The sequence below is a fragment of the Haliotis asinina genome, chromosome 2 (assembly GCF_037392515.1).
Source record: "Haliotis asinina isolate JCU_RB_2024 chromosome 2, JCU_Hal_asi_v2, whole genome shotgun sequence".
Taxonomy (NCBI): Eukaryota; Metazoa; Mollusca; class Gastropoda; order Lepetellida; family Haliotidae; genus Haliotis; species Haliotis asinina.
This window is the reverse complement of record NC_090281.1, coordinates 98965290-98990911: the sequence shown is the minus strand read 5'-3', so window position 1 is coordinate 98990911 and position 25622 is coordinate 98965290. Positions and strand designations below refer to the sequence as shown.

At 42.3% G+C, this 25622-nt stretch overlaps 1 protein-coding gene across 7 annotated transcripts; it reads left to right on the top strand.

The window, feature by feature from the left end:
- Positions 1-2067: 2067 nt before the first annotated feature.
- Positions 2068-25171, top strand: LOC137273059 (serine/threonine-protein phosphatase 6 regulatory ankyrin repeat subunit B-like). 7 transcript variants are annotated; one of them, XM_067805504.1, is made up of 8 exons: positions 7894-8143; positions 10966-11196; positions 18815-18935; positions 20511-20628; positions 21347-21557; positions 21969-22076; positions 23090-23256; positions 24202-25171. In XM_067805504.1, exons 5-8 carry the CDS (start codon positions 21373-21375, stop codon positions 25062-25064), a joined length of 1323 nt encoding a protein of 440 aa, XP_067661605.1. In that variant the 5' UTR covers positions 7894-8143; positions 10966-11196; positions 18815-18935; positions 20511-20628; positions 21347-21372; the 3' UTR covers positions 25065-25171. The 7 variants fall into 7 exon arrangements, with proteins under 7 accessions (XP_067661604.1, XP_067661605.1, XP_067661602.1 ...); XM_067805507.1 differs by lacking the exon at positions 7894-8143 and adding an exon at positions 8617-8733 and having other exon boundaries at positions 24202-25167; XM_067805503.1 differs by lacking the exons at positions 7894-8143; positions 18815-18935 and adding an exon at positions 2068-2323 and having other exon boundaries at positions 24202-25167.
- Positions 25172-25622: the final 451 nt, after the last annotated feature.

Sequence of the window (25622 nt, the reverse complement as noted above, 5' to 3'; positions counted from 1 at the left end):
GTTTAATACTCTTGTAGTAGCGTTAGGATGCAGACAAAACCACAAAGCCACTGGGGTGTGAGGAGGTGGATATTTTATTATATAAATGTAATAAAGACGATTTAGCCTGAAACATGGTAAAACACATCTCATTACTATATATTACAACATATTTACAAATACCTAATGTAAGCACACACATGCACATACATTGCTAAACATAAATACATTACCATGACAACTTCTGATATTCATATGATTAGTACCGTTATAATACATTATTTGCATCACATGACGCGGATAATCTAAACATTACACTTATGGTAGACATAAGAATATACAGAAAGAATGTACTTTAAACAACGAAGACATACCAGGCTGGTGACACCTGTACTACTGCCAACATGACACATCTACATCATCTTGCCCACGTTATCTGTAGGATGAATAAATGCCATGTGCAGATAATAATATGCATAACAAACTATCTAAAATAGCAACTACGGTAAAAATACAAACAACCACATCTAACCACACACACGCACATAAAATCCACACAAGCATTCATTTATTGTAAGGATGGGGGTGGTAACATAGTAGGAAGATTGGACGATTGTTGCTACATATTTTACTTAAGTGGAATAGAAACTAATGACTATGTGCCATACTATGATATAGATAACATAACAATTACACAACTCACTGTACTGTGAGTCAAACCTAAATCTAGCCTGAGCTATAGACATGTTTTAAGAGGGACTGAGAGGAGAAAAGCATGCAGTGCACATGATTATTACTGAAATAGATTACACTGAGACTAGATTGGTGTTTAGAGAGCTAGGGTTAAGATGTAAAACGTTGAACATAAACCAACTGATACATTTAGGTAGATTTAAGCTATTCAATGAGATAGCATATCTCATCAAAATAATATCAGGACACAATACTTTAAAAGATCCACATGTTTATTATATCTACAGCAGTAACTCTATACAAAGTTGACTCTGCCACACACTCTCTGAGTTGGATACTTCCTCCACTACATGTCTGTGAAAGTCCTCATCAAACTTCAATATATGTCATATTTGGGATTTCACTTTCTTAGTAAAATACAAATTCTAGTACTTTTTCGGTTGAGTACCATCCGGGATTCGAACCCGTACCCCCAGAGATATACTATTCCATTATGTTCATCAAACTTGCCATCAGCCGTGTTATATAAGTTGCTGTAGTTGTTATACCAGGTATATAGTACAGTTTTGTGGTCAGTTATGACTTCACCATCAGCACCGTCCACTTCCATAGGAATCTTTCACTTGCAATAAAAGTCTTCTTCCAGAATTCCTTTGCATTGTTATTATTTTCTAGTTGATGGAGTTCTGCTATATTTTTTATTTTAAGCGCACTTATTTGGTGGGGGATTCTAAGGGCAGGCCTCATTCTTTTTTCAATACCACCAACAGATTCACATTTTAAACTAAACTATACAAGAAAATAGCAACAATAACTGGAACTTTATTTACAAATCTTGGGCTGAAGGCAAACTGCATTTTCCATAACACAATTATGATAGTGCATTGACTCGCATAAAAAATATATTATTTCAGCCTCCCAAAAACATTGCATACACTCAAACGTAGAATATGTAAGCACAACTGCGAAAACATTTTCATCTACCACAAACAAATAATAACACTCTGCGAGTGGTTGGTCTATCTCACAAACTGCGTGCGAGCTCTAGCGTCGACATGAATAATTACGTACAGCGTCCCCTCCGAAGAAGGGGGTAATGCGAAAGGCATTTCAGCAAACGAACGAGAGACAGCGCGGTCTAGTGGAGACAACTCTTGTATAACTCTCAAACTCATTTCAACAAGTTAACATCTCACATTACACCTGATACCAAGTGTTCAAACGCACTTGCCCCTGAAGCCAAGGTGCTCACTACCCTCATGTTTTGCTAGAGTTTTTTCCTCCACGTTTACAATAACTGGTTCCTAAACTACTTCCATCGTCTGCTGTAAAATACAGACGATGCAGGAGATAAGGGAGGTAAGTCGTGCTTCGCATTTCTCTATCTCTCGCACGAAAGAGTCTGGACCTAAATTTGGATCGGGTCGTAAGATCGGGACCGACCATGATCGGTTAGTGGAACAGGCTTACTTCGATTGTAAAAGTCGATTGTAAAATTGGCGTAACTGGTTAAGATTGATCTAAGATAAGATCGGTTAGTAGAACGGTGAGGGGAACATTTCTCACACCTGAACATTTTCACCACAAATGGATTGTCCTACGTGTTGAACGACTGCTAAAGGGGAAATCGGAATTTTGTCTATCCCGAAAGGTAATCAATATCGATTTGTCAAACAACTTCCTTCTCCCAACAAATATTTGTTGTGCCCTACAGCGATTTCATAATGTAGTTCAAGATACATAACCACTGCTTTCATTTCCTTGTTACTTCCAAACAGCAACCAACTAGGACATTATTCGGACCACCTGTGACAGCAGCCGATTTCTATACCGTCGACGTATTCAAAGAAGAACGATAAAAGGGACATATAATTTAAAAATACTTGTGCTTGACAATACATGCTTTTTCCAGAGCCCAGTGCCTACATTCAAACTAAAAAAAGTTTACACTTGAATGCAGTTGTATAGGCGCACCGAGTTCATATGGCATTCACAGCTAGGTGAGCAGTCAAGGTACTTTGTTTACTGCACGTTGCTGTACGCGCAACGGTGTGCTGGCACATATTCATGTGGCCACCATCTGGTCAACGGATTCGTGAGTTCTTTAAAGTGCAAAGGGTTTTGAACTGTACACCAGGGGTTGTGACATCACTGCAAGAGTATCACATAAAGCAAGAATGTTACACTCGCTGGCTGGACTATTAGCATTTTAGATGCAAGAACAAGATATTCCATACTCGCATCAGACTTCTTTATATTCATATTTAGTAAAAACATATCTGTGAAACATGAGCCTTCCGTGAAACGTTGACAGACAGATGAATACTTGAACAATACATTAGCTTAGATGAAGACCCTTTCACGACTGATGACCACGGAAGAAATCTGTTCAGCTCTGATTTGAACAACATTTCACTGAACTTTTCAAAAATTGTTTACCAGTAATTATATATAATTCATTTTTGCTACAACTAATAAAGGGATAAAGGTAGAAGTAATATGAGTTCAAAGTAACTTATATTTGCTCCTTAACATACAGTAATTAGCAGACAGTGAGGTAAGGCAACTTTCCTGATGGTCAGGTACAGACGGAAGTGCATGCTTTTTTAGACCATGTGCTTCCTAAGGGATGCCATGTGATAAATTAGAAATGAGGCTAATTTTGATACATTATGAATGCTAGCTAAAATAGTTAAAACACTTTTGGCTGTTGTAAGTGGGGTTTGAACCTGTAAGTTTATGATTACAAATCCACAGCCTTAACCATTATAACAACGAGTTAGGCTACGATTTGAATTTGAAGTGTTAGTAAACTTGAATTTACGATTAAACTGAAACTTGTTAGGAGATAGAATTTAATGGACTATTGAGACGGTCAATCTTGGCGCCACAGACAGTGTGCCCAACACGCTCTCGCGCCATATGCTTTTGCTTAGGACTAAGTGAATACGACACACTAACAGGCTTCAGCGTTGTCAACACATTATACGGGCTGTAGCATTTCGTCCCTGTTGAAAGATGGCTTAGACTGAAAATAAACAGATGACGCGGAATCAATCGGAACTAGGCGTGAAACAAACAATGATTTATAACCAAAATCAATATAGCCAAAAAATGTCAGTGAGGATCCACATTACAATGATTACACTGGGAACATCGTTATACACAATCAGGAACACTGCCACAAAACATAAATCCGACACGTTGTGACCTTGCTGTGCTGTAACTAAAGCAGTGCTGCTATGTTCTAGCTAAAGGACTGTTCCTGTGCTGTGACTAAAGTACTCTATACTACTGTTGCCGTGCTGTATCTATAGTATTGTTGCCGTGCTGTAGTTAATGTACTGTTGCTGTGCTGTAGCTAATGTACTGTTGCTGTGCTGTAGCTAATGTACTGTTGCTGTGCTGTAGCTAATGTACTGTTGCTGTGCTGTAGCTAATGTACTGTTGCCGTGCTGTAGCTAATGTACTGTTGCTGTGCTGTAGCTAATGTACTGTTGCCGTGCTGTAACTAAAGTACTGTTGCCGTGCTGTATCTAAAGTACAGTTGCAGTGCTGTAGCTAAAGTACTGTTGCTGTGTTGTAACTAAAGCACTGTTGCCGTGTTGTATCTAAAGTACTGTTGCCGTGCTGTACCTAAAGTACAGTTGCAGTGCTGTAACTAAAGTACTGTTGCCATGCTGTAGCTAATGTACTATTGCCGTGCTGTAGCTAATGTACTGTTGCTGTGCTGTAGCTAATGTACTGTTGCTGTGCTGTAGCTAATGTACTGTTGCCGTGCTGTATCTAAAGTACTGTTGCCGTGCTGTATCTAAAGTACTGTTGCCGTGCTGTAACTAAAGTACTGTTGCTGTGTTGTAACTAAAGTACTGTTGCCGTGTTGTATCTAAAGTACTGTTGCCGTGCTGTAGCTAAAGTACAGTTGCCGTGCTGTAACTAAAGTACTGTTGCCGTGCTGTATCTAAAGTACAGTTGCAGTGCTGTAACTAAAGTACTGTTGCTGTGTTGTAACTAAAGTACTGTTGCCGTGTTGTATCTAAAGTACTGTTGCCGTGCTGTACCTAAAGTACAGTTGCAGTGCTGTAACTAAAGTACTGTTGCCATGCTGTAGCTAATGTACTGTTGCCGTGCTGTAGCTAATGTACTGTTGCCGTGCTGTATCTAAAGTACTGTTGTCGTGCTGTAGCTAAAGTACTTTTGTCGTGCTGTATCTAAAGTACTGTTGCCATGCTGTAACTAAAGTACCGTTGCCGTGCTGTGACTAAATTTAAAGTACTTTTGTCGTGCTGTAACTAAAGTACTGTTGCCATGCTGTAGCTAATGTACTGTTGCCGTGCTGTAGCTAATGTACTGTTGCCGTGCTGTAGCTAATATACTGTTGCCGTGCTGTATCTAAAGTACTTTTGTTGTGCTGTATCTAAAGTACTGTTGCCATGCTGTAACTAAAGTACCGTTGCCGTGCTGTAACTAAATTTAAAGTACTTTTGTCGTGCTGTAACTAAAGTACAGTTGCAGTGCTTTAAATAAAGTACTGTTGCCGTGCTGTATCTAAAGTACTGTTGCAGTGCTGTAACTAAAGTACTGTTGCCGTGTTGTAGCTAATGTACTGTTGCCGTGCTGTATCTAAAGTACTGTTGCCGTGCTGTAGCTAAAGTACTTTTGTCGTGCTGTATCTAAAGTACTGTTGCCATGCTGTAACTAAAGTACCGTTGCCGTGCTGTAACTAAATTTAAAGTACTTTTGTCGTGCTGTAGCTAAAGTACTGTTGCCGTGCTGTATCTAAAGTACTGTTGCCGTGCTGTATCTAAAGTACTTTTATCGTGCTGTATCTAAAGTACTGTTGCCGTGCTGTATCTAAAGTACTGTTGCCATGCTGTAACTAAAGTACCGTTGCCGTGCTGTAACTAAATTTAAAGTACTTTTGTCGTGCTGTAGCTAAAGTACTGTTGTCGTGCTGTATCTAAAGTACTGTTCTTGTGCTGTATCTAAAGTACTTTTGTCGTGCTGTATCTAAAGTACTGTTCTTGTGCTGTATCTAAAGTACTGTTGCCATGCTGTAACTAAAGTACCGTTGCCGTGCTGTAACTAAATTTAAAGTACTTTTGTCGTGCTGTAGCTAAAGTACTGTTGTCGTGCTGTATCTAAAGTACTGTTCTTGTGCTGTATCTAAAGTACTTTTGTCGTGCTGTATCTAAAGTACTGTTCTTGTGCTGTATCTAAAGTACTGTTGCCATGCTGTAACTAAAGTACCGTTGCCGTGCTGTAACTGAATTTAAAGTACTTTTGTCGTGCTGTAGCTAAAGTACTGTTGTCGTGCTGTATCTAAAGTACTGTTCTTGTGCTGTATCTAAAGTACTTTTGTCGTGCTGTATCTAAAGTACTGTTCTTGTGCTGTATCTAAAGTACTGTTGCCGTGCTGTATCTAAAGTACTGTTCTTGTGCTGTATCTAAAGTACTGTTACTGTGCTGTAATAAAAGTACTTTTGCTGCGTTGTATCTAAAGTACTGTTGCCATGCTGTAACTAAAGTACCGTTGCCGTGCTGTAACTAAATTTAAAGTACTTTTGTCGTGCTGTAGCTAAAGTACTGTTGTCGTGCTGTATCTAAAGTACTTTTGTCGTGCTGTATCTAAAGTACTTTTGTCGTGCTGTATCTAAAGTACTGTTCTTGTGCTGTATCTAAAGTACTGTTGCCATGCTGTAACTAAAGTACCGTTGCCGTGCTGTAACTAAATTTAAAGTACTTTTGTCGTGCTGTAGCTAAAGTACTGTTGTCGTGCTGTATCTAAAGTACTGTTGCCGTGCTGTATCTAAAGTACTTTTGTCGTGCTGTATCTAAAGTACTGTTCTTGTGCTGTATCTAAAGTACTGTTGCCATGCTGTAACTAAAGTACCGTTGCCGTGCTGTAACTAAATTTAAAGTACTTTTGTCGTGCTGTAGCTAAAGTACTGTTGTCGTGCTGTATCTAAAGTACTGTTGCCATGCTGTATCTAAAGTACTGTTGCCGTGCTGTATCTAAAGTACTTTTGTCGTGCTGTATCTAAAGTACTGTTCTTGTGCTGTATCTAAAGTACCGTTGCCGTGCTGTAACTAAATTTAAAGTACTTTTGTCGTGCTGCAGCTAAAGTACTGTTGTCGTGCTGTATCTAAAGTACTGTTGCCGTGCTGTATCTAAAGTACTGTTCTTGTGCTGTATCTAAAGTACTGTTACTGTGCTGTAATAAAAGTACTTTTGCTGCGTTGTATCTAAAGTACTGTTGCCATGCTGTAACTAAAGTACCGTTGCCGTGCTGTAACTAAATTTAAAGTACTTTTGTCGTGCTGTAGCTAAAGTACTGTTGCTGTGCAGTATCTAAAGTACTGTTGCTGTGCTGTATCTGAAGTACTGTTGCCATGCTGTATCTAAAGTACTGTTGCTGTGCTGTATCTAAAGTACTGTTTCTGTGCTGTATCTAAAGTACTGTTGCTGTGTTGTAACTAAAGTACTGTTGCCTTGCTGTATCTAAAGTACTGTTCTTGTGCTGTATCTTAAGTACTGTTACTGTGCTGTAACAAAAGTACTTTTGCTGTGTTGTATCTAAAGTACTGTTCAGAATGAAAAGTGAGTCTTACTTCACAACACAACGTGTAATAATGTAGTCGAGAGGCTGACTGGATTTAGTTTTACGCCGCCCCTTATAGCAATATTCCAGCAATATCAGTAGGTTCCAGAATGGGCTTCACACTTTGCAATCATGCTATCAATCGAATTGCGCGGAGTCTTCAGCGTGACGAGTGAGTGCTTTCAGCACTGGGCTAGTCCGCCACCCGTAATAGTTGAATACAAATATTATTGTTTGAATCAACCGCAAACACCACCTTCGCTGAATCGATACAGACAGAGAGAGACTTCTTCCTTTTATTGATTAAGAACATTGTTGTTTCCAATTGCCACACGTTCAACAATGAAAGGCAGAAATCGTTATTCATAACTCGTTGGTCATGTTGAACTTAATCATTTTGTTTCTGTCCACGATGAAGGGCATGTATTATTAATAACGAGCCCTTAACGAACATAAGCACACACATCTAAATGTTGCACTGATACATATTCACAGTAGGGGCTGATTCACCCACAAATGCTTGCCCAGACCGCGCATGAATAACGTCGACCTACTTAAAGATAGCTCTCTGTACGTGCTGGAAAAGGGTCACGCCTTTCCACTGACAGGCCCCAACTCTGTATATCTCAGTCGCCTGAAAACGCTTGGTGCTGAGTTGTCACGTACAACATGTTACGTGACTCGAGTGCGAGTTTTAAACTTGTTTGTGGTCACTCCAGGCTTTGTTTATAAACATACCGCGACGGACAAACGATTATTGGGATTAGACAGCGGGTGACCAGACACCAGTACATGTGCATGTACAGTGGGACGGATGGCCGCAGCGGGAAATGTGGGGATTTGTACGTGATCGGTAGCCTCGTACATGTGTAAGTAACTACTCTACGCTTGTTGTATCATGCAGATGTTATTTGTGTACACTAATACATTCGGATCTGGACAACAATGAAAGATGATAATGATTGGGAGTAAGGGGGATATACATCTGAATGTAGATTTTCACGTAACTTGCTTCTCATTTGATATCATTACATGCACACATTGGACGTCGTTATATGAACCACCTGAATGTTGTATTACATGTTTATTGTGAAAGTATAAATCCGTTCAGGATAAGTTGGATACATATTCTGTCCGGTGTGTAACCACACTGCTCCTCCTTGTAGTCTACACTGGTCCACATTTCACCTCCTCATTTCTCTTCAGTCAACCATTCGTTATCTGGTTTGACCTCACGATCGTTTATCTGTGTTGGTAAATACTCTATCCAAGGGTATACACTTGACGTGTTCATGCACGTCATATTTCTGGTAGGCTGATTGCGTTTCGTGTTCAAAGTGGCCTGCTTGTCAACATGCTTTGAAGTATATATAAACTATCAGCCTGAGAAGCGTATGAATTCTCTGCCAGATACCCTTGTCACTGCCACAAACATTAACTTCGATCGTGACTACCCCATGTGCGTATGCATATAAATATTTTTATGTATTATTGGTGTATTAATATACTAACATATTATTAGTGTATTAATGTATATTCACATGTTGTCTCTGTTAAGATATTCTGATATACTGTCTCTATTTACGTGCGTTTATATGACGTCTCTTCCTAATGTGATTCTACCATTGAGTCTGGAATGTGCCGCAAATTTCCGTCAACCTCGAAGACCACCAGAACTATTCCACCTTTTACGCGTTTGGAGTCGAACCCAGTCACTGCAAGCTAACGCATCCCTACTTGGTCTAGAATCAGCGAGATCCTGTGATGGAGCAGGGATATCTGAGAGTCAATTTTTTGTGGGTGTCAGTATCATCCTCACTGCAACTTGCCTGTCATGGATCCAAGTTACCGTGTGTGTCCTTCAAGTCACAGATCAACCTGTCGTCATGATCGTTCCACATTCATTATCTTGGCTGGTAAAACTATTTAATTATTGGCAGATAGTATATAATTACATCGATATTCAGTCATGTTCCTCTATTTTAGGTAAATTTGTTTTATAATAGGATGATTTCATATTTGATTCCTTACAAGGAATACACACGAATGGTAGAGCGGTCGATCACACCTCTGTGTTAGTGTCCCTCGGATGAAAGAACACAATATCTCATTTGTGTCGAGTGAGCGAACAACACAGAACCCAGTTCGTATCGTGAAGGTCAACTGATTGATTCCCCTGACAATACGTGGCCTCAACTGAACTGCAACGGCTTACAAGGAGAAAAAGACTCAATACACTGTTATATACTGAGTCAAAAACGAAACTTCACATTCTTTCTTCAGGGCACAAGGGGTGGTTAAATTGTTATTATTTCATTTCTGAGGTCTGTGTGATCAGGGATAATCTCTATATACACTCCCGGGTGTGATGTACTCGATACACTGACAGTGCCACAATCAGTTCCGTTAGGCAACGCCGTAGTTCCAAAACATGAGTATACAGAATGTCAAGTCAAAAGAATGAAAATGTGAAATTTCTCAGTTTAACATTGCCCCACTTATTCACCACTGCCAAACACCGTCTCCTCATCGACTGCCTGATGCTTGTGAACACGTGGTTGTTCCTACAAAGTCTGGTCAGTCCTTGACGTTGATTCTAGCGTTTTGAAGCGTAACAACATGACGGTATGCGACCGAGCATTATCATGCTGGAACTGCAGACTTGGGCCATGAGCCGCCATTAAAGGAACGAGTTCAGGGGTGAGCACCTGGTCGCGGTCAGCAGCAGCTGTGAGGTTTCCACGGAAGACCAGAAGTCGTCAACGGTTGTTCCCACAGAAAACACTCCACACCATGCAACTTCCGCCCCCAAATCTGCCGACTTTCTGTAAACAACATTGGGCATACCGTTCACGACGTCGTCTGCAGACTCTCTGCCTGCCGTCCGCGAATCTGAGGGTAAACCTGGATTCATCGCTAAAGACGACTCAATTCCAATCTCTCTGGGTCTATCGGATGTGACGTTAGGCCCACCGCAGACGTTGACGTAGCGTCAATATTGGCCCACGATATGAACGTCGAGAATGGTGATTGGCAGCCCGCAACCGATTTCGAATGGTCTATGAGGACAGTCGACCTATAAACATCTCCGCCCTGGTTCGTGTAGCCGGCAGAAATCTGTCACGAAGGTGATTTAGGACGATTTGACGGTCTTCTGCTCGTGACGTCACACGTGGACAACCCGACCTTGGGCGATCAGACGTGGTGCCAGTTTGTTGATGACGGCCTTCCAAGTCGTACACAGTACGACGGCTGCATCCCATGCGACGTCAATAACATCTTCCCGCTTGCAACATGCCAACGACACGTTCACGTTGCACATTTGACAATCATTTAAATTACCATTTGAACTGCGGCTTAAAAGTGTTTTTTTCAGCTCTTGAGGCCAATGCAAACACGTGCAAATGAAGAAAACTTCGATGCGAAGATCACGTGATCGAGTGCACGTGCAAAACTTGATTTGGCACTAATGTCATTTGCACAACGCATGGGTGGGTTTGAATGGGTTTTGCTATCGTTTTTCTAGAGTCGAAAGATAGGGATCCCATTTCTGATACATAGATGTATCATCAGAAAAAAATATTCATTATTTTTAAATAATTACATTTTGTGAAGCTTCTTTTTTGACTCAGCATTTCTTGACAGCATTTACTCGGTAACAAATACGCCTTGCATGCACGTTTCGTTTCAGGACACACGAACACGGCAACAGAGCCTTCCATTTGGACACTGGATACCGAATCCCCAGCGACCGTGAATAGAGTTGTGAAGCAACGGGTGCACGTGTGTATGACTTGCCCCCTGCCAAGCCGCCCGTGGGCAGGGCATGGGGCTGTGGAGCAGCAAGGAGGAGCAGTTACATGAGGCTACCCGAGATGGACTTACAGAGACGGTTACTCGTCTCCTGGATGCTGGCGTGTCCGTGAGTAAGACTTGTCGTCATGCAAGCCGACATTACCCATGACACGAGTTACCACTCGCACCAAATACAGGGCATCATGGTAGTATGGTTTTATGTACATTTTGTTAAAATCTAATGCAATCCTATATCTAAGACATATACTACAAACAAAAAGTATGGGAACACCCCTGGGGTGGGGGGTGGGGAGAGTAGATACAACTTTTTGTGTGCTAAATGGGCAATTTAATCGACGTCAGAATATGCAGTGACGTAGTTAATTCAATATTCGTTTAGTATGGGTGAAATAAAACATTGTCAAAAGAAGGGTACCGAAACACTCCAGCACAATGCTTGTCTCCCATGCACCAGGCTGTTTTGCCTGAGCACTGGATTCAACTATGGCGAATGAAAAATATATTATTCAATAGTATACACCCACCCCCAAATGTGAATAGCATCCTTGCTACTCAATGACCAGCCGTACTTGAATGTTGCTAGGCAGCGATAAATGAGTAATACATTGTCTATCAGTACGTCACGTGTTTACATTGTGTTTACATGACTTAAGATATTCAACACTCAGTATTCACTCAATATCAGCGATCACACAAGACCCAACTAGACTACCTGTGGGGGCGTTATGAAAACAAGCATCAAATAAACAACGGCAGGATGGATAGACCTATGACAAACCAAATGCCATACGTATAAAGTACTCGAGAAACTTCAGTGTTGTGTTACTTCCAGCAAGTGAACATAGTCAAGTTACAGCAGGTTTATCTGGGTTGACGATTAGACTGGAATGTGAATATGACTTTGAATGACAAGATAGTAATATCACTGTCACATTTACTGTTCAGCTCGGAAATGAAGTATCCATGATTCCAGATGAGCCTGAAACCTGTTCGACTGCTTTTATTCCAGGTAATGGCTTGGTCGCATTATTCATTGTTAAAGGGTACGATACAGTGTGTTTGTCCGCTCTGAGGCATTGTTCGTTTATCCTGGGACACCGTTTGAGTATCGAGGGACACCTTTTGAGTTATGATAGTCGTGGGGCACCGTGTAGGTATCGAGGGGCTCCGACTGGGTGTCGTGGGGCTCCGTCTGGGCATCATGGCACTGTTAGGGTATCGTGGGCACTGTTTAGATGTCGTGGATATCGAGTGACACCGTTTTGGTATCACGGGGCACCATTTGGGTATCGTGGAGCACTGTTTGGGTATCGTGGGCATTGTTCAGGTATCGTGGGCCACCGTTTGGAAGTCACGGGGCACCGTTTGGATATCGAGGACACAGTGCAGAAGTAGTCGGGCACCGCGACGCGATTTGTGCTGTGAGGGATAGTACTGGTTTGGGTTTAACACATACAAGTGTGAGAGGTAGTAGTCAGTTGGGTTTAAAAGATTCGTGTGTCTGGTACAGTAACGGGCCGTATGGTAGAGATACAAATGTGAGAGACAGTATTGAGTTGGGTGTAAGAGATTCGGGTGTGAGAGGTAGTAGTCAGTTGGGCTTAACAGATTCGTGTGTCTTGTACAGTAATGGGCTGTGTGGTAGAGATACAGATGTGAGAGACAGTATTGAGTTGGGTGTAAGAGATACGGGTGTGAAAGGTAGTAGTCAGTTTGGTTTAAGAGATTCGTGTGTCTGCTACAGTGTTTGGCTGTGTGGTAGGGATACAGATGTGAGGGACAGTATTGATTGGGATTCAGTGCATATCGCTGTGATTCATTTCAGCTGCATCGTGTAAAAGTGATGTATTTTTGTGTTAAGTTTGTGTTGGAATTGAGGAAGGGAGAGAGTTGTGTTTAACGTATGTGGTTTGTCGGATAGTTCTACAATGATCTTCTGGGCTTTGCTTGTCCTGAAATACCATTACGTCTATTCGTAGTGTACCAGTTGAGGCAGTAGCGATCTTCTGCACTACATATCACAACAACCACATGGACTGTCCTTTGTTCTAGCCGTGTTACTGTCATTGGCGAATCTCCAAATCGAACTTGTAGATCGACAACAGCAGAGTGTGAGGAAATCGACTCGAGTTACTGATATGGCGATCTTTTGTAGCCATGTCTGACTGATGCGTTATACCAGTGAAGACTTTATCACCGCCATTGAGCTGTACTTTAATATACACGTGTGTTGAGGTGGCGTGGCCTAATGTTTGTTATTGTCCCAAGTACTCAAGTTGCTGGGACAGTGCTACCGAGGTTTAAACCCCAACGCACCCCCTCAGACTGAATTAGAAAACATGTCGCATGAATTCAGCATATTATTTACAGACCCGAATGTGTCGTGGTGAACAACGTTGTCTGCGGGAAATCAACTGGTGTTGCTGGTCGCTATTGGTGACATAAATCACTGTACTGTCTGCTCGTGCTAGGTAATATGTCTGTGTGTTTGTACACCCAAGGGGCTGAAGTCCAAGTGGCCACAGATATTGATATGTCACATTTCCATACGTCATCTTTATACACACACCAGGCTACCCAGTACGGTTCACAGGCCCTAACTATGGGTAGCGGAAAGTGTTGGCTTGATGATTTCAACACAACCTTTTCTGCTCTAAAAAAACCCCACAGCACCAACATGCCATCAAGGAGGACTAGTGGATGTGTTTGCATGAGACTTTCAGGTAAAGATTATACATACGATGGGCCTGCGTGTGATGCCGACAAACCCTAAACATGGATAGTAAAGTAGTTACACGCCAATGCGCAACGATGGTTGGATAACCATCCCTGATAATTCATTGACTCGCAGAGCTCATCGAATACAGACTCGTGTGACTGACATACATTTCTATATTTGCTCATTACCATCCGGCAGGCTGGCACAGGTAGTACACTACTTTATGTGATCAGTCACATGTGTCCATGTTCTCACTGAGACACGCGTCACAGATTTCTTATGGATATGTTTCCGTTGCCTTTATGAGAGAGAGGGAGAGATTTATTCAGTAAAGGGGCCACAGGCCCATTACACATCAGGTGTACATTATACACAATCGTCAGAGCACCGTACATCAAGAGAACTGCACAGTTATACATTTGTGGGGGCACAGACTGAGAGAAATTTATTTCGTTTTGTCATGATTACACGATGCCATTTAGAAAGTGGTCAAATGCAACATATGTCATATTTGGGATTTCACTTTCTTAGTAAAGTACAAATTCTAGTACTTTTTTTCGGTTGAGTCCCATCCGGGATTCGAACCCGCACCCTCAGAGTCAGGCACCTAATCGCCAGCACACAAAGTCAGCCGCCTAGCGCGGTGGCTGAGCGGGCTAGGCGGCTCACTTTGTGTGCTGGCGATTAGGTGCCTGACTCTGAGGGTGCGGGTTCGAATCCCGGATGGGACTCAACCGAAAAAAAGTACTAGAATTTGTACTTTACTAAGAAAGTGAAATCCCAAATATGACATATGTTCGTTTTGTCATGGCAAAAACAGGTATTTTGCTTAACAATTTATAATATATGCATTCTTTGGTGTAAACAGTTGGGCTAACTTCACTTCAGATGGATATGTGTGATAATATTTATGGAGAATATCATTTCCTAATTTCCCCCAAAGAAGTAAGATACTGACCCGTGAACGTCCCGGGGTAGAAAAGACTTTCAGCAACATATGCTTGTCATAAAAGGCGACTATGCTTGTCGTAAGAAGCGAATAAACGGGATCGAGTGGTCTGGCTGGCTGACTTGGTTGACACATGTCATCGGTTCCCAATTGCGCAGATTGATGCTCATGCTGTTGATCACTGAATTGTGTGATCGGGACTCGCTTATTTACAAACCACCGTCATATAGGTGAATATTGCTGAGTACGGCGTAAAACTAAACTCACTCACTCACTAAAAGTAAAAAATCGGGGGAACTTCCCGGCGTCAGCTCGCTCATTCCTGGTCAAATATGTTCTGAAGCGGTTCAAAGAGAAACCCAGCGCTAATAACATCGATTGCAATAGTGTTTGTTGCGGGAACGAAGCCACGCCGAATGTGGCACCTCTTCCATCAAAATCAGATTGTGCGCATACATGATCGTGCATCTTCAGGAAAATGTCCTATGCCCATTCTGAGAAGTTAACTTTTGTTCTAAAAGATGAAACAGTGTGTTCTTGATGTACATAGTTTTCATGAAACATGAGCAGGCGTGGTGCAATGACTAATTTCACACAGACGGAAGCTGTCGTGTAAACACGTGTAGGGATGTCTCCCATACTGACCTCTGCCTAGTGCAAGTGTGGGCTTATTGGTGAATCATTTGAAAAACACCCATCAGCGGATTATTTTCTGACGTGAGTTAATTTCACAATGCAAAGACTGTATGTACCGCTGTGCCAACACACGTATGTGCATTATAGTGAATTGATATTGTTGACTGCAAGTCTGCTAGGTGAAATGCAGCGATGTTAAGGCAACCCTGTTTTTAGCTCAGAACCGGGGTTATGGCTCCAGACAATTGCTATTTATCCACATGTTAATGATTTCAACCTGAACACCATTTCCGATTAACACCAGCTTCTGCACCACTGGCCATAGGCCGCCACAGTCTGTCCATGACAGCAAAAGAACACGATTAACCCCTGGCAGCGTGGGCAGGGACGGACATCAGTCACAGAGAAGTCCTGACACAGCAAGTGTTATGCCGAGTTCATTGAGCATTTGTCGGATGCCGGGCTTCTGTAAAGGTCAGCGTGTGCTACCCACATGATGCTGGGAGTCAGTGTTTATGGCGAACACATTTCATCGGCCATCATAGCCGTATAAGTCGATTGTGATGGGATAGTGGCTTCACACGTGTCAGATTCGATTGTTGGTGGAAACGCTATACTACGTTGGCGTACGGAAGTACGGTACTACGGTGAGTGTTGTCATAGATACCTGTAACTGTTGTCACCGTAACTAGGGATGCGTCTAGGTCATATCATGTCTGCTATGTTCTGTTTGTTTAAGCTTAGAGTTTCAAAACATTGCAATTAACAGGAATTGCGTGAAAAAATAAACGATCTTAAACGATCAATATACGACAGCAGGCTTGTTGAACATCACGTGTGAGTTTAGAACACATGGTGGTATCGGACGTCTCTTGCCTGCTGCTATATCAAGAGACAAGTGTGATCACGTTTGTGTGTATGTTGATTGACATTGGTAAATAATCTGGATGTAATAGTTCAGTTTATCATGGCCTTGATCTTCTTCACATTTGATAGAATAACAAAGGCAGTACGCCAAGCCACCCGACCCCCTTTCTGTTCTCGTAAGCATGGGTTGCTGAAAATCAATTCATATATGATTCTATGCACGTAATACGATCCAATATCAACTGTTCCACGGATTTCAAGCTGATCGATTTACCCATGTAGATGTTATCCCTCCGTTGTGCTGAACCATGCTTGAACATAGATATCTATGTCCACTAACTAGTACAGCTGTTAGCGATAATTGTCGGCGATAATAGGGTTGTTTATTGAAGGATAAGCTTGTTAACTGCCGATACGTTCAACGTGTCTACCCACTTATCTCAGCGAACAGCCGGAAAATGAGAGTAAATGTCACACGTTCACACGTTAATGTGCATGCATTCAGTGAAAAAGGCCAAGGTGCATGTACCTACTCCACACGAGGGATGTCAGACCACTTCCACGGTATATGCATGTAAATATTCTGTCTATACAATATTCATTGTGACTTTCATGTATGAGCTTTCACTGGTTCCCAGAAAATACCACGGAAGCAGAAAACAATTACATAAATTGGTGACATTTGTGTTGGATAACTGTGCGTGGAAGATACGAAATATCTAAAATCCTGCACGCACTGATAGACAACAGGACACACACACACACACACACACACACACACACACACACACACACACACACACACACACATACACTCACATACACTCACATACGCTTCTTATCGTATGTCGTAACTCTTAAACATACATGTATATATAATGTATGAGTTTAATACACCACATCCTAGGCTGTACCTACGCTATACTAGACTGTACCTACACCACACCCTCGACTGTACCTGCGCTATATTGGGCTGTACCTACACCACATCCTAGACTGTACCTACACAACATCCTCGACTGTACCTGTGCAATACTGGGCTGTACCTGCACCACACCCTAGACTGTACCTACACCACATCCTCGACTGTACCTGCGCTATATTGGGCTGTACCTACACCACATCCTAGACTGTACCTACACAACATCCTCGACTGTACCTGTGCAATACTGGGCTGTACCTGCACCACACCCTAGACTGTACCTACACAACATCCTCGACTGTACCTGTGCAATACTGGGCTGTACCTGCACCACACCCTAGACTGTACCTACACCACATCCTCGACTGTACCTGCGCTATATTGGGCTGTACCTACACCACATCCTAGACTGTACCTACACAACATCCTCGACTGTACCTGTGCAATACTGGGCTGTACCTGCACCACACCCTAGACTGTACCTACACAACATCCTCGACTGTACCTACGCTATACTAGACTGTACCTACACCACACCCTAGACTGTACCTACACAACATCCTCGACTGTACCTGTGCTATACTGGGCTGTACCTACACCACATCCTAGACTGTACCTACACAACATCCTCGACTGTACCTGTGCTATACTGGGCTGTACCTGCACCACACCCTAGACTGTACCTACACCACATCCTAGACTGTACCTACACCACGTCCTAGACTGTACCTACACCACATCCTAGACTGCACCTACACCACACCCTAGACTGTACTTACACCACACCCTAGACTGTAACTACACCACACCCTAGACTGTACCTACACCACATCCTCGACTGTACCTGCGCTATATTGGGCTGTACCTGCACCACACCCAAGACTGTACTTACACCACATCCTAGACCGCACCTACACCACGTCCTAGACTGTACCTACTCCACATCCTAGTCAATATAGCCAATACCCACACCACCCGAGATTATACCTACTCAATCCTTGAATGTACCAACACTAGCCAATACCCACACCACCCGAGACTATACCTACACTACCTTTGACTGTACCAACCCAGTCCCAGACTCTACCTACACTATCCTTGACTGTACTTACACTATCCTTGACTGCACCTACACCTCCATTGTCTGTACCTACACTATTCTATACAGTACATACACACGTTGCTGACTGCACATATAATACTGGAGACGGTATGACCACTCATTGTTAGACTACATTTAAAGACGCTACGTGCATATTTATAGCGCTATATCATGACGAGAGGCAAGGCTCACACGTGAAGGTAGATTATTTCTCGCACACACCCTTTAAGTAACCACGCATGCAGTTTACACTGTCATCCCCGATAGTGGTTTGTGTCCAGTTTTCTAAAGTGGGAAGAAATTGTCTAAAGTAACTGGAACTGTTAGACACAAGGTGTTCAACGAAATATATATATCGCTGTATGGAGTTTTCATTGTCATAGTGGTACTACCGGAGCAACTTGGGTTCAGTGAGTGAGTTTAGTTTTATGTCGAACTCAGCATTCTCCCAGCTATATGACATCGAACTGTAAATAAACGTGTCTGGATCAGAAAATCTCATGATCAACATTATCATTGATCTATGCAGACGGGATACGATGACGTGTCAACCATGTCAGCGAGCGATAGTCCCGATAAGCATGGCTTACTGAAGATAACTTCAAACCAGGGTCGACACGGGGATCAGGCAAGACAAAGACAGGAATCGTGTATGTACAGTTATGTATATTCAATTTGTATACTTGACAAAATGGTTATCACGATCGTAGAGACATCTTTTGAATTTCATGGTGGTTTGATCTTTCACGCCATACGGTCCCCTCCAACGTCGTGAGATCTAGGTGCTGGTCATACCGCTGTGCAACTCGCGCACTCAGTATCATTTAGTGTAAATATGATCTGAAACAAACGTATGTACGTGTAATGGTATTCCTTGAGACATACGATCTCAGTAATGGCTTAATGTGCCAGGATCCGCAGGATGTTTTCTATAGACATCACGGTTTCATGTTGCACAATCTACCATTTCAACATGTCAAAGGAAATTATTCGGAATATTATCAAAGTAAAGTTACATAACATCACCAGTTTACCCCCAAAGGGTATTCGCGAATACTCCCTAACTAGCTGTTCATGAGGTTATACTTACCAACATAAAGATTCCTCATATTTAATCATGTATCCATCACCGGCGGTCACACTGTCCAGGGCCTAGATTACCTTTTGAGTGCCTGGTCAGTCTACCGTTACCTGGCCCTTCCTTGACCCTCCTAATCGCTTACTGATGGCCTCACAGTGAATAGTGTGTGTGATGGCGCTATTGTCATATGTGAACCTTCAGTCTCATTGTAACTAACTTAAGATCTATGTTTTTACCGACACGGACAAGTAGCTGGTCAGTCGAGTGTGCCGGACACGCCAGTGTTATTGTTCAGGGTGGTTATAAAGTTATGGTGACCTCTGGCAAACCGTTGTACCAGTTAGTGATTGGCAGGTGAACATCTGACCAAGACGTGGCTGCAGGTAATTTTGTCAGCTGAATAATGCTGTCACTTTTGAAAGAATTCGAGTTTTGAGCATTGCAAGTATGTCATCACTGTTATGATTGTACAGTATGTATGTTTATACTGTACAAATATAAAGCTTTAAGTAATACAACACTAATGATACTTAGGGCAATATGGCCCCGTTTACTGTGTCTTGAGACATTTTATATTCAGATATTCTATGGACAATTTGTCATGAGTGCTTATTTGTGTAAGTGATTTGAGGCACCTCGCCTGTGTCGGCCTGTGTGTTTTACAGTTAGTGTTCCGATACTCAGTCACAAAGAACGACAATATGTAATCTCGCCTATTGTCCATCAGTTGCATGACATGCCTGGCCTGCAACTTGAAGGATGCCGCTATCTACAAGCCATAACACTTTGGTATATATAAATTGAATGCTGCTGAGAACAAAAGTAGGTAGTGAAATGAATCCGTCTCTGCCAATCATATTCAATCGGCAGCACAACTGTAGGCTGTTCCAACCGATGTTTAACGTTTACGATGCTTTTCTTACTTGACGGTGTCCGAATGTACATTGTTCATTTGGTGACGGATAAAGAGTTTAATTTACATAGCAACGTTTCGTTACTCAAAGGGACATAACTCGTTCAAGACTACCTGTTTCAAACACCACCTGATCGCATCACGCGACGCCATAAACCGTTTTGTGTAATTCGTCCAGAGTATAAGGTGAATCACATGTACATGTGTAAATATTTCCACTTGTTTTTACAGGTGAACTGCTCTGTAGGTCAGAGGTCACTCCTCTACACGGCAATACAAAGTCGCCAGTATGAGTTAGCAAAACTCTTCATCAAGAGGGGCGCCGACATCACGGCTGGATTTTACACGGGTAAGCAGCGATAGACAGGTGCCAGACGCGAGGCATCCTTCATACTGTACAGCCAACGAAGAACCTTCGTTAATGTCCAGGAAGAAGGTACTTGGGTTATGCGTGTTTATCTCCAAACCAGATTTCCGGTGTCCTGAACGTTTATTATTGGACGCGTCCTATTGGCAGTGAACACATACATATTTTATTCATATTTCAACTGGAGCGCGAAAAGGGGCACGGCTGAACCAGAGAACGTTTTCTGCTCCCAAATGTAATAACGTGTAGTTGCGTAATTTCTTAAATTATCGCGGACTCGATAGTCCAGTTTGCTGTGTCCTCTAATATGTCATTAATGTACCAGTATTTGTTGGTAGACGTCTGACGCCTGCCTCACGTGGATAACCATGGCAACCAGACGTACAGTAATAGTGACTTAATGTTCTTATGGTTCGCTCTGCCTTGATCTAGTTGCTGAAGCGTTCGCTATTACATACAATCAGTAGAGGGAATTTCACTGTGAGGTAAGATAATGTATTAAGGCCTGGTTTGATCTCCGTAATGGACTATTGCTTAAAGTTATGCGATACTCACTGGTCAAAAGCCAGGTCAACATTCCATAACGTTATCTAGTCACATATTTCTTTGCTTGCTTTGTGGATCGCACCCCATTTGACTGTTCTATTTACAGCTTTCAATTCATGCATATAATAACTTTCAATTCATGCATATTTTTCAGATACACCGCTTCATTTAGCCGGTCGGATGGGGGCAGAAGACTTAGTTAAGCATCTGCTCCAGAGCGGGGCTTGTATCAATATGCCGGATCATAATAACTGTACGCCGCTGTGGGGAGCTGTAGCGGAGAACAAAATGGCGGCTGTACAGGCCCTTTTACGTCACCCAGGTGTTGACGTTAATATGGCGTGCAGTGATCGCTTTATGAAACAGTAAGTTTTCAGATGTATGTTTTCGTTGAATACACAACGCTGCGAATGCACAATCGCCCACGTCGGACTTTTGGACTCTTTGGAATGTTCCACCGGCTTTTCCAAATACCTCTGTCTACTGATGGTGTACTCTTCACTTCATGCCCCACTGTTGCCCATCTGTCATTACCTGACAAGACACACGAGGAGAATTATTTAAAGCAGCCTCTGTCTGGACTGACACGAAAATGCACATTTTCATGACACTTAGATTGAGAAACGTTTAATTCTATTCAGGAATTGGATTAATTATAGTTGGCAGACAAGACACAAATTGTTATTGATATCTATAATACCATCTTGTATTATTTTACAAATTAGTTTCCCGATGTGAAACAGGCAACCACGTCATCTGAAATGTACATGTTTCAGGGGCAGGAGTAGTTCCCCCTTGAAGGAAGCCATTCAGACAAACAACCTTGAACTTATCTCTCTTCTCTGCATGCATGGTGCGGACCTTGAACAGGCCGATAACGCCAGGTGAACCTCGTCAGTTAACGGTCGTTTGTGTTGTAAAGCCCTCTTTGAATCTTAGTCAAACAGTACGAGCATTTATGGTTTCCAACAACTTGAGTTCTTAGATTTGATTCCCAGCTTGTCCTTGACTGGTGTAAGCCAGTACCACACGTAGACAAACGTCTCTGGCCTCCGTCGCTCTGAGCGTCCCTCACGTGGCATACCTGCGATACACGTCAGTGTCGCATTGACATCCCACAGTGAGTTAGATGCAGGTCGGAGGTATTTTAAGTACAGTCTGAAATAGACAAAAATGGGATCGTCTCAAACGGTGTGTCAAAACGGGTGTCACAGACGGTGGTTTTGGTCAGGGTGTGGTATAGAGATATCAGCTGAGATATAATAGTCCTTTAGGCTATTTAAGCTGGCGAGTTAAACGGCATATGCATTTCATGCCATGTGAGTCGACGGTCCGCATACTTCGCTGAGCGACCTAATAGCTATATATAGTTTGATCTATTCTTTTCAGCAGTTATTCGTAAATTTCTTAGTATTGCCCGATTTTACGAGCAAACATGATTTTCTGGATATCCAGATGTCCTATTACACATCCTACTGAATGCACAGTTAAGGCTGATGTGGTTTATTTCGACATAATACTATTTGCAATTTTAGGAATACAGAGCACAGAGCACAAAATTTTGACAGTACTTTAGTATTTCCATGAACGCTAGGGTGCTGGCAAGCCCAGAAAGGGAATCGGGAGAATTGGTTTTTTTACTCGAATCCATGGTTAGAGGTTTCTGGCTTCTCTGCGGGATGTCACTATTTGGCCACCTGTACTCTCAACAGATACAGGATCTATCTGATTGCAGGAATGAAGGAACCACAATCGATGTAATCACAATTTTCCCCACCCTAACCATCCCCCGCTGGAATGTATCACACAGGAAAACAGAATGTTTGGACCAATTCAGAAAAAAATGACATAAATATATTGCTGAGGAAACCTGTGATCGAACATCATTTCGTTTCAGACACAAGCCTCTCCATCATGCAACGTGCTTGGGGTACGCCGACGTTGTCAACTTTCTGATCTGCGAGGGCAGCGACCTTGACGCCGTTGACAGAGGGAATGTTACCCCACTGTATCTGGCTTGTGAAAGGGGCCATCTACAGATTGCATCCATGTTGATTAATGCAGGTACGTGGAGTTCTGTCCCAGTGTCTTCTCTTGCAGTTCACTCTCTAGGGTTATGTCCCTTGTCCAAGAAGACCGCTTCGCCCCATTTATATCTGCTTGCCAGCGCTAAATCTGGGATTCCGGATTTCCCTAGAATGTTTGGCATCTTGAAATTATTTATTATGTTGGGAAGTATTCACCTAACTTGATTTATGCATTGTCCACAGCGGTGCAGAATCAAACTCGCCATTGATCCCCTCACTGATGCGTGTATTAGCTTCATCGGTAAACAAAGCAAGATATATGAACAACATGTGTGAAGAAATAACTCCCAAACAAACATAAAATCTTCATCACCTCCTCTCAAAGGTAGCAGAGACACACATACACGCATTGGTACTAACATAATGACATACATGGTATTCAAAACAGTTAGTGAAAGTACTGTTCAAGACATACACATGATGCTGTGGCTGTTTGTAGATTGCTGACACACATTTTGTGCACTACGGTTACAGTCTACTGTAGTTACCCCACCCGGACACAAGCCTCTGACGTGGAGCCTACCTACCATTCCCCGAACAAGCCTCCACTAGGCAACAGTTATCTTCACAAACAAATTTGATCTCACTTGATGTGTATGATCTTGTTGCAATCGACATGCAGTGAAGTTTTCACTACACATCCCCACATGTGCCTTGTCTCGATCAATTTTCAGATTTCTCTGTTTCAGTACCATCATTAACAAAGTGTAGTTTAACGCCGGCTTAACTCTGACATTATCAAGGCATCCGATATAGATTGAAGCAAGGCCATGGAATCGACATGATGACAGGTTTACCACTAGGCTACCTCACCGATCAGCTAGCCGATTTACACGTCTATAATGTAATAACTAGTATTACTGCACAAGTGTACATGTATATGTTATGAGTTTTGATTCTAATGGCTGCTATTTTCCAATAGGGTGCGATGTCTCTATCTCCCGCAATATGAACGGCTGGAAGCACAAACTGTACTCCCCTCTTCACATCGCAGTACAGGAAGGACACACAGACATCGTCAGGTTGCTATGCAGTGTGGGAACAGATGTGAACACAGCGGAACGTTTGGGGAAAACACCACTGGCCTTGGCCTGTGAGGCCGGACACCTGGACATCGTGAACGTCCTCATCGACTACGACTCCGATGTAAACCAGAAGGACGTGTTTGGCCACACTCCGTTATTCTATGCACTTCACGTTAGTCAGCGGCATCTGGAACAGAAGCTGTTGCGGACCAATCAGACATGTCTCATGTCACCGCATCCCCAACAGACTCATCGTGGTGAAGAATCTTTCAGTGTCAAAGCTTTGCAGGTGTTGTTGAGAGCTGGTGCAGAAATTAATTGTAGAGATAATATAGACAAATACTCACCTGTCCATTATGCAATTATATACGGGCAGGTAGACACAACATGTATTCTGCTACAAAGTGGCGCCAAAATACATTCCAGGGATATACAGGTAGAACATCTAAAATGGGAAAACCTGTCAATGGTCAATCTGCTGATATATTTTCGTCAGGATTTTTACGATCTTGCTGAAATGTGGTGTCAGAAACAGCCAAAGTTAGCTCTGAATTGCCAGACATTGCTAGGATATGCGACACGTGCGCCTGACAGTCTAATGAAACTTTGTAGAAGGTCGGTGAGGTGTGTTCTTCAAAGTCGCACTCAACGGTCAATACAACCTCTGGTTGAACTGCTGCCTGTTCCGTCGAGGGTGAAGGCCTTTTTACTCCTTCAGGACATGTATGATTTGGTCTTCAAACGCTGGGATTTGGACTAGAGTTGTGAAATCTGAAATATGTTTGTCGTTTCAAAAGAAATTATATTTTGAAATCGCTTCAATTTTTTAATGCTATTTTCCAAGAATAAATATGTTATAGTTCTGAATGTCTTGGTGTGGTCTATATTTAGTCTACAATATATTTACAATGTACAGTCTTTTGACTATTCTACAGTCTAGTATTCAATAGTTCACAGTTCATTCAGTAGCCTGCAATTCACCCTTCTTGCCCTTCAGTTCAGTAAACATGCGGTGTGCACGGGAGTGACAGTTGCGTCTGTGTTGTGCAAGAAACGTGAACGTCATGCTTAGTTTTTTGCATGGAATAGCGTCATCTTTCAGATCTGTGACATCCTAATCGTGGCCATGCTTCCTCCCAACCCGTTCCTTCCACTACAAAATTCAAATGGTATTGAAATCTTTTAACATTTTATGCACCGCATTAAAGTTGCTCAGTCTGAGAAAACACGGTTGGTGCTAACTTTGTCTAAAAGAATTATTTATGTGTAAGATTCTATGTGACTATAGAAATCAGTAATTTAATATAAATAATTTACA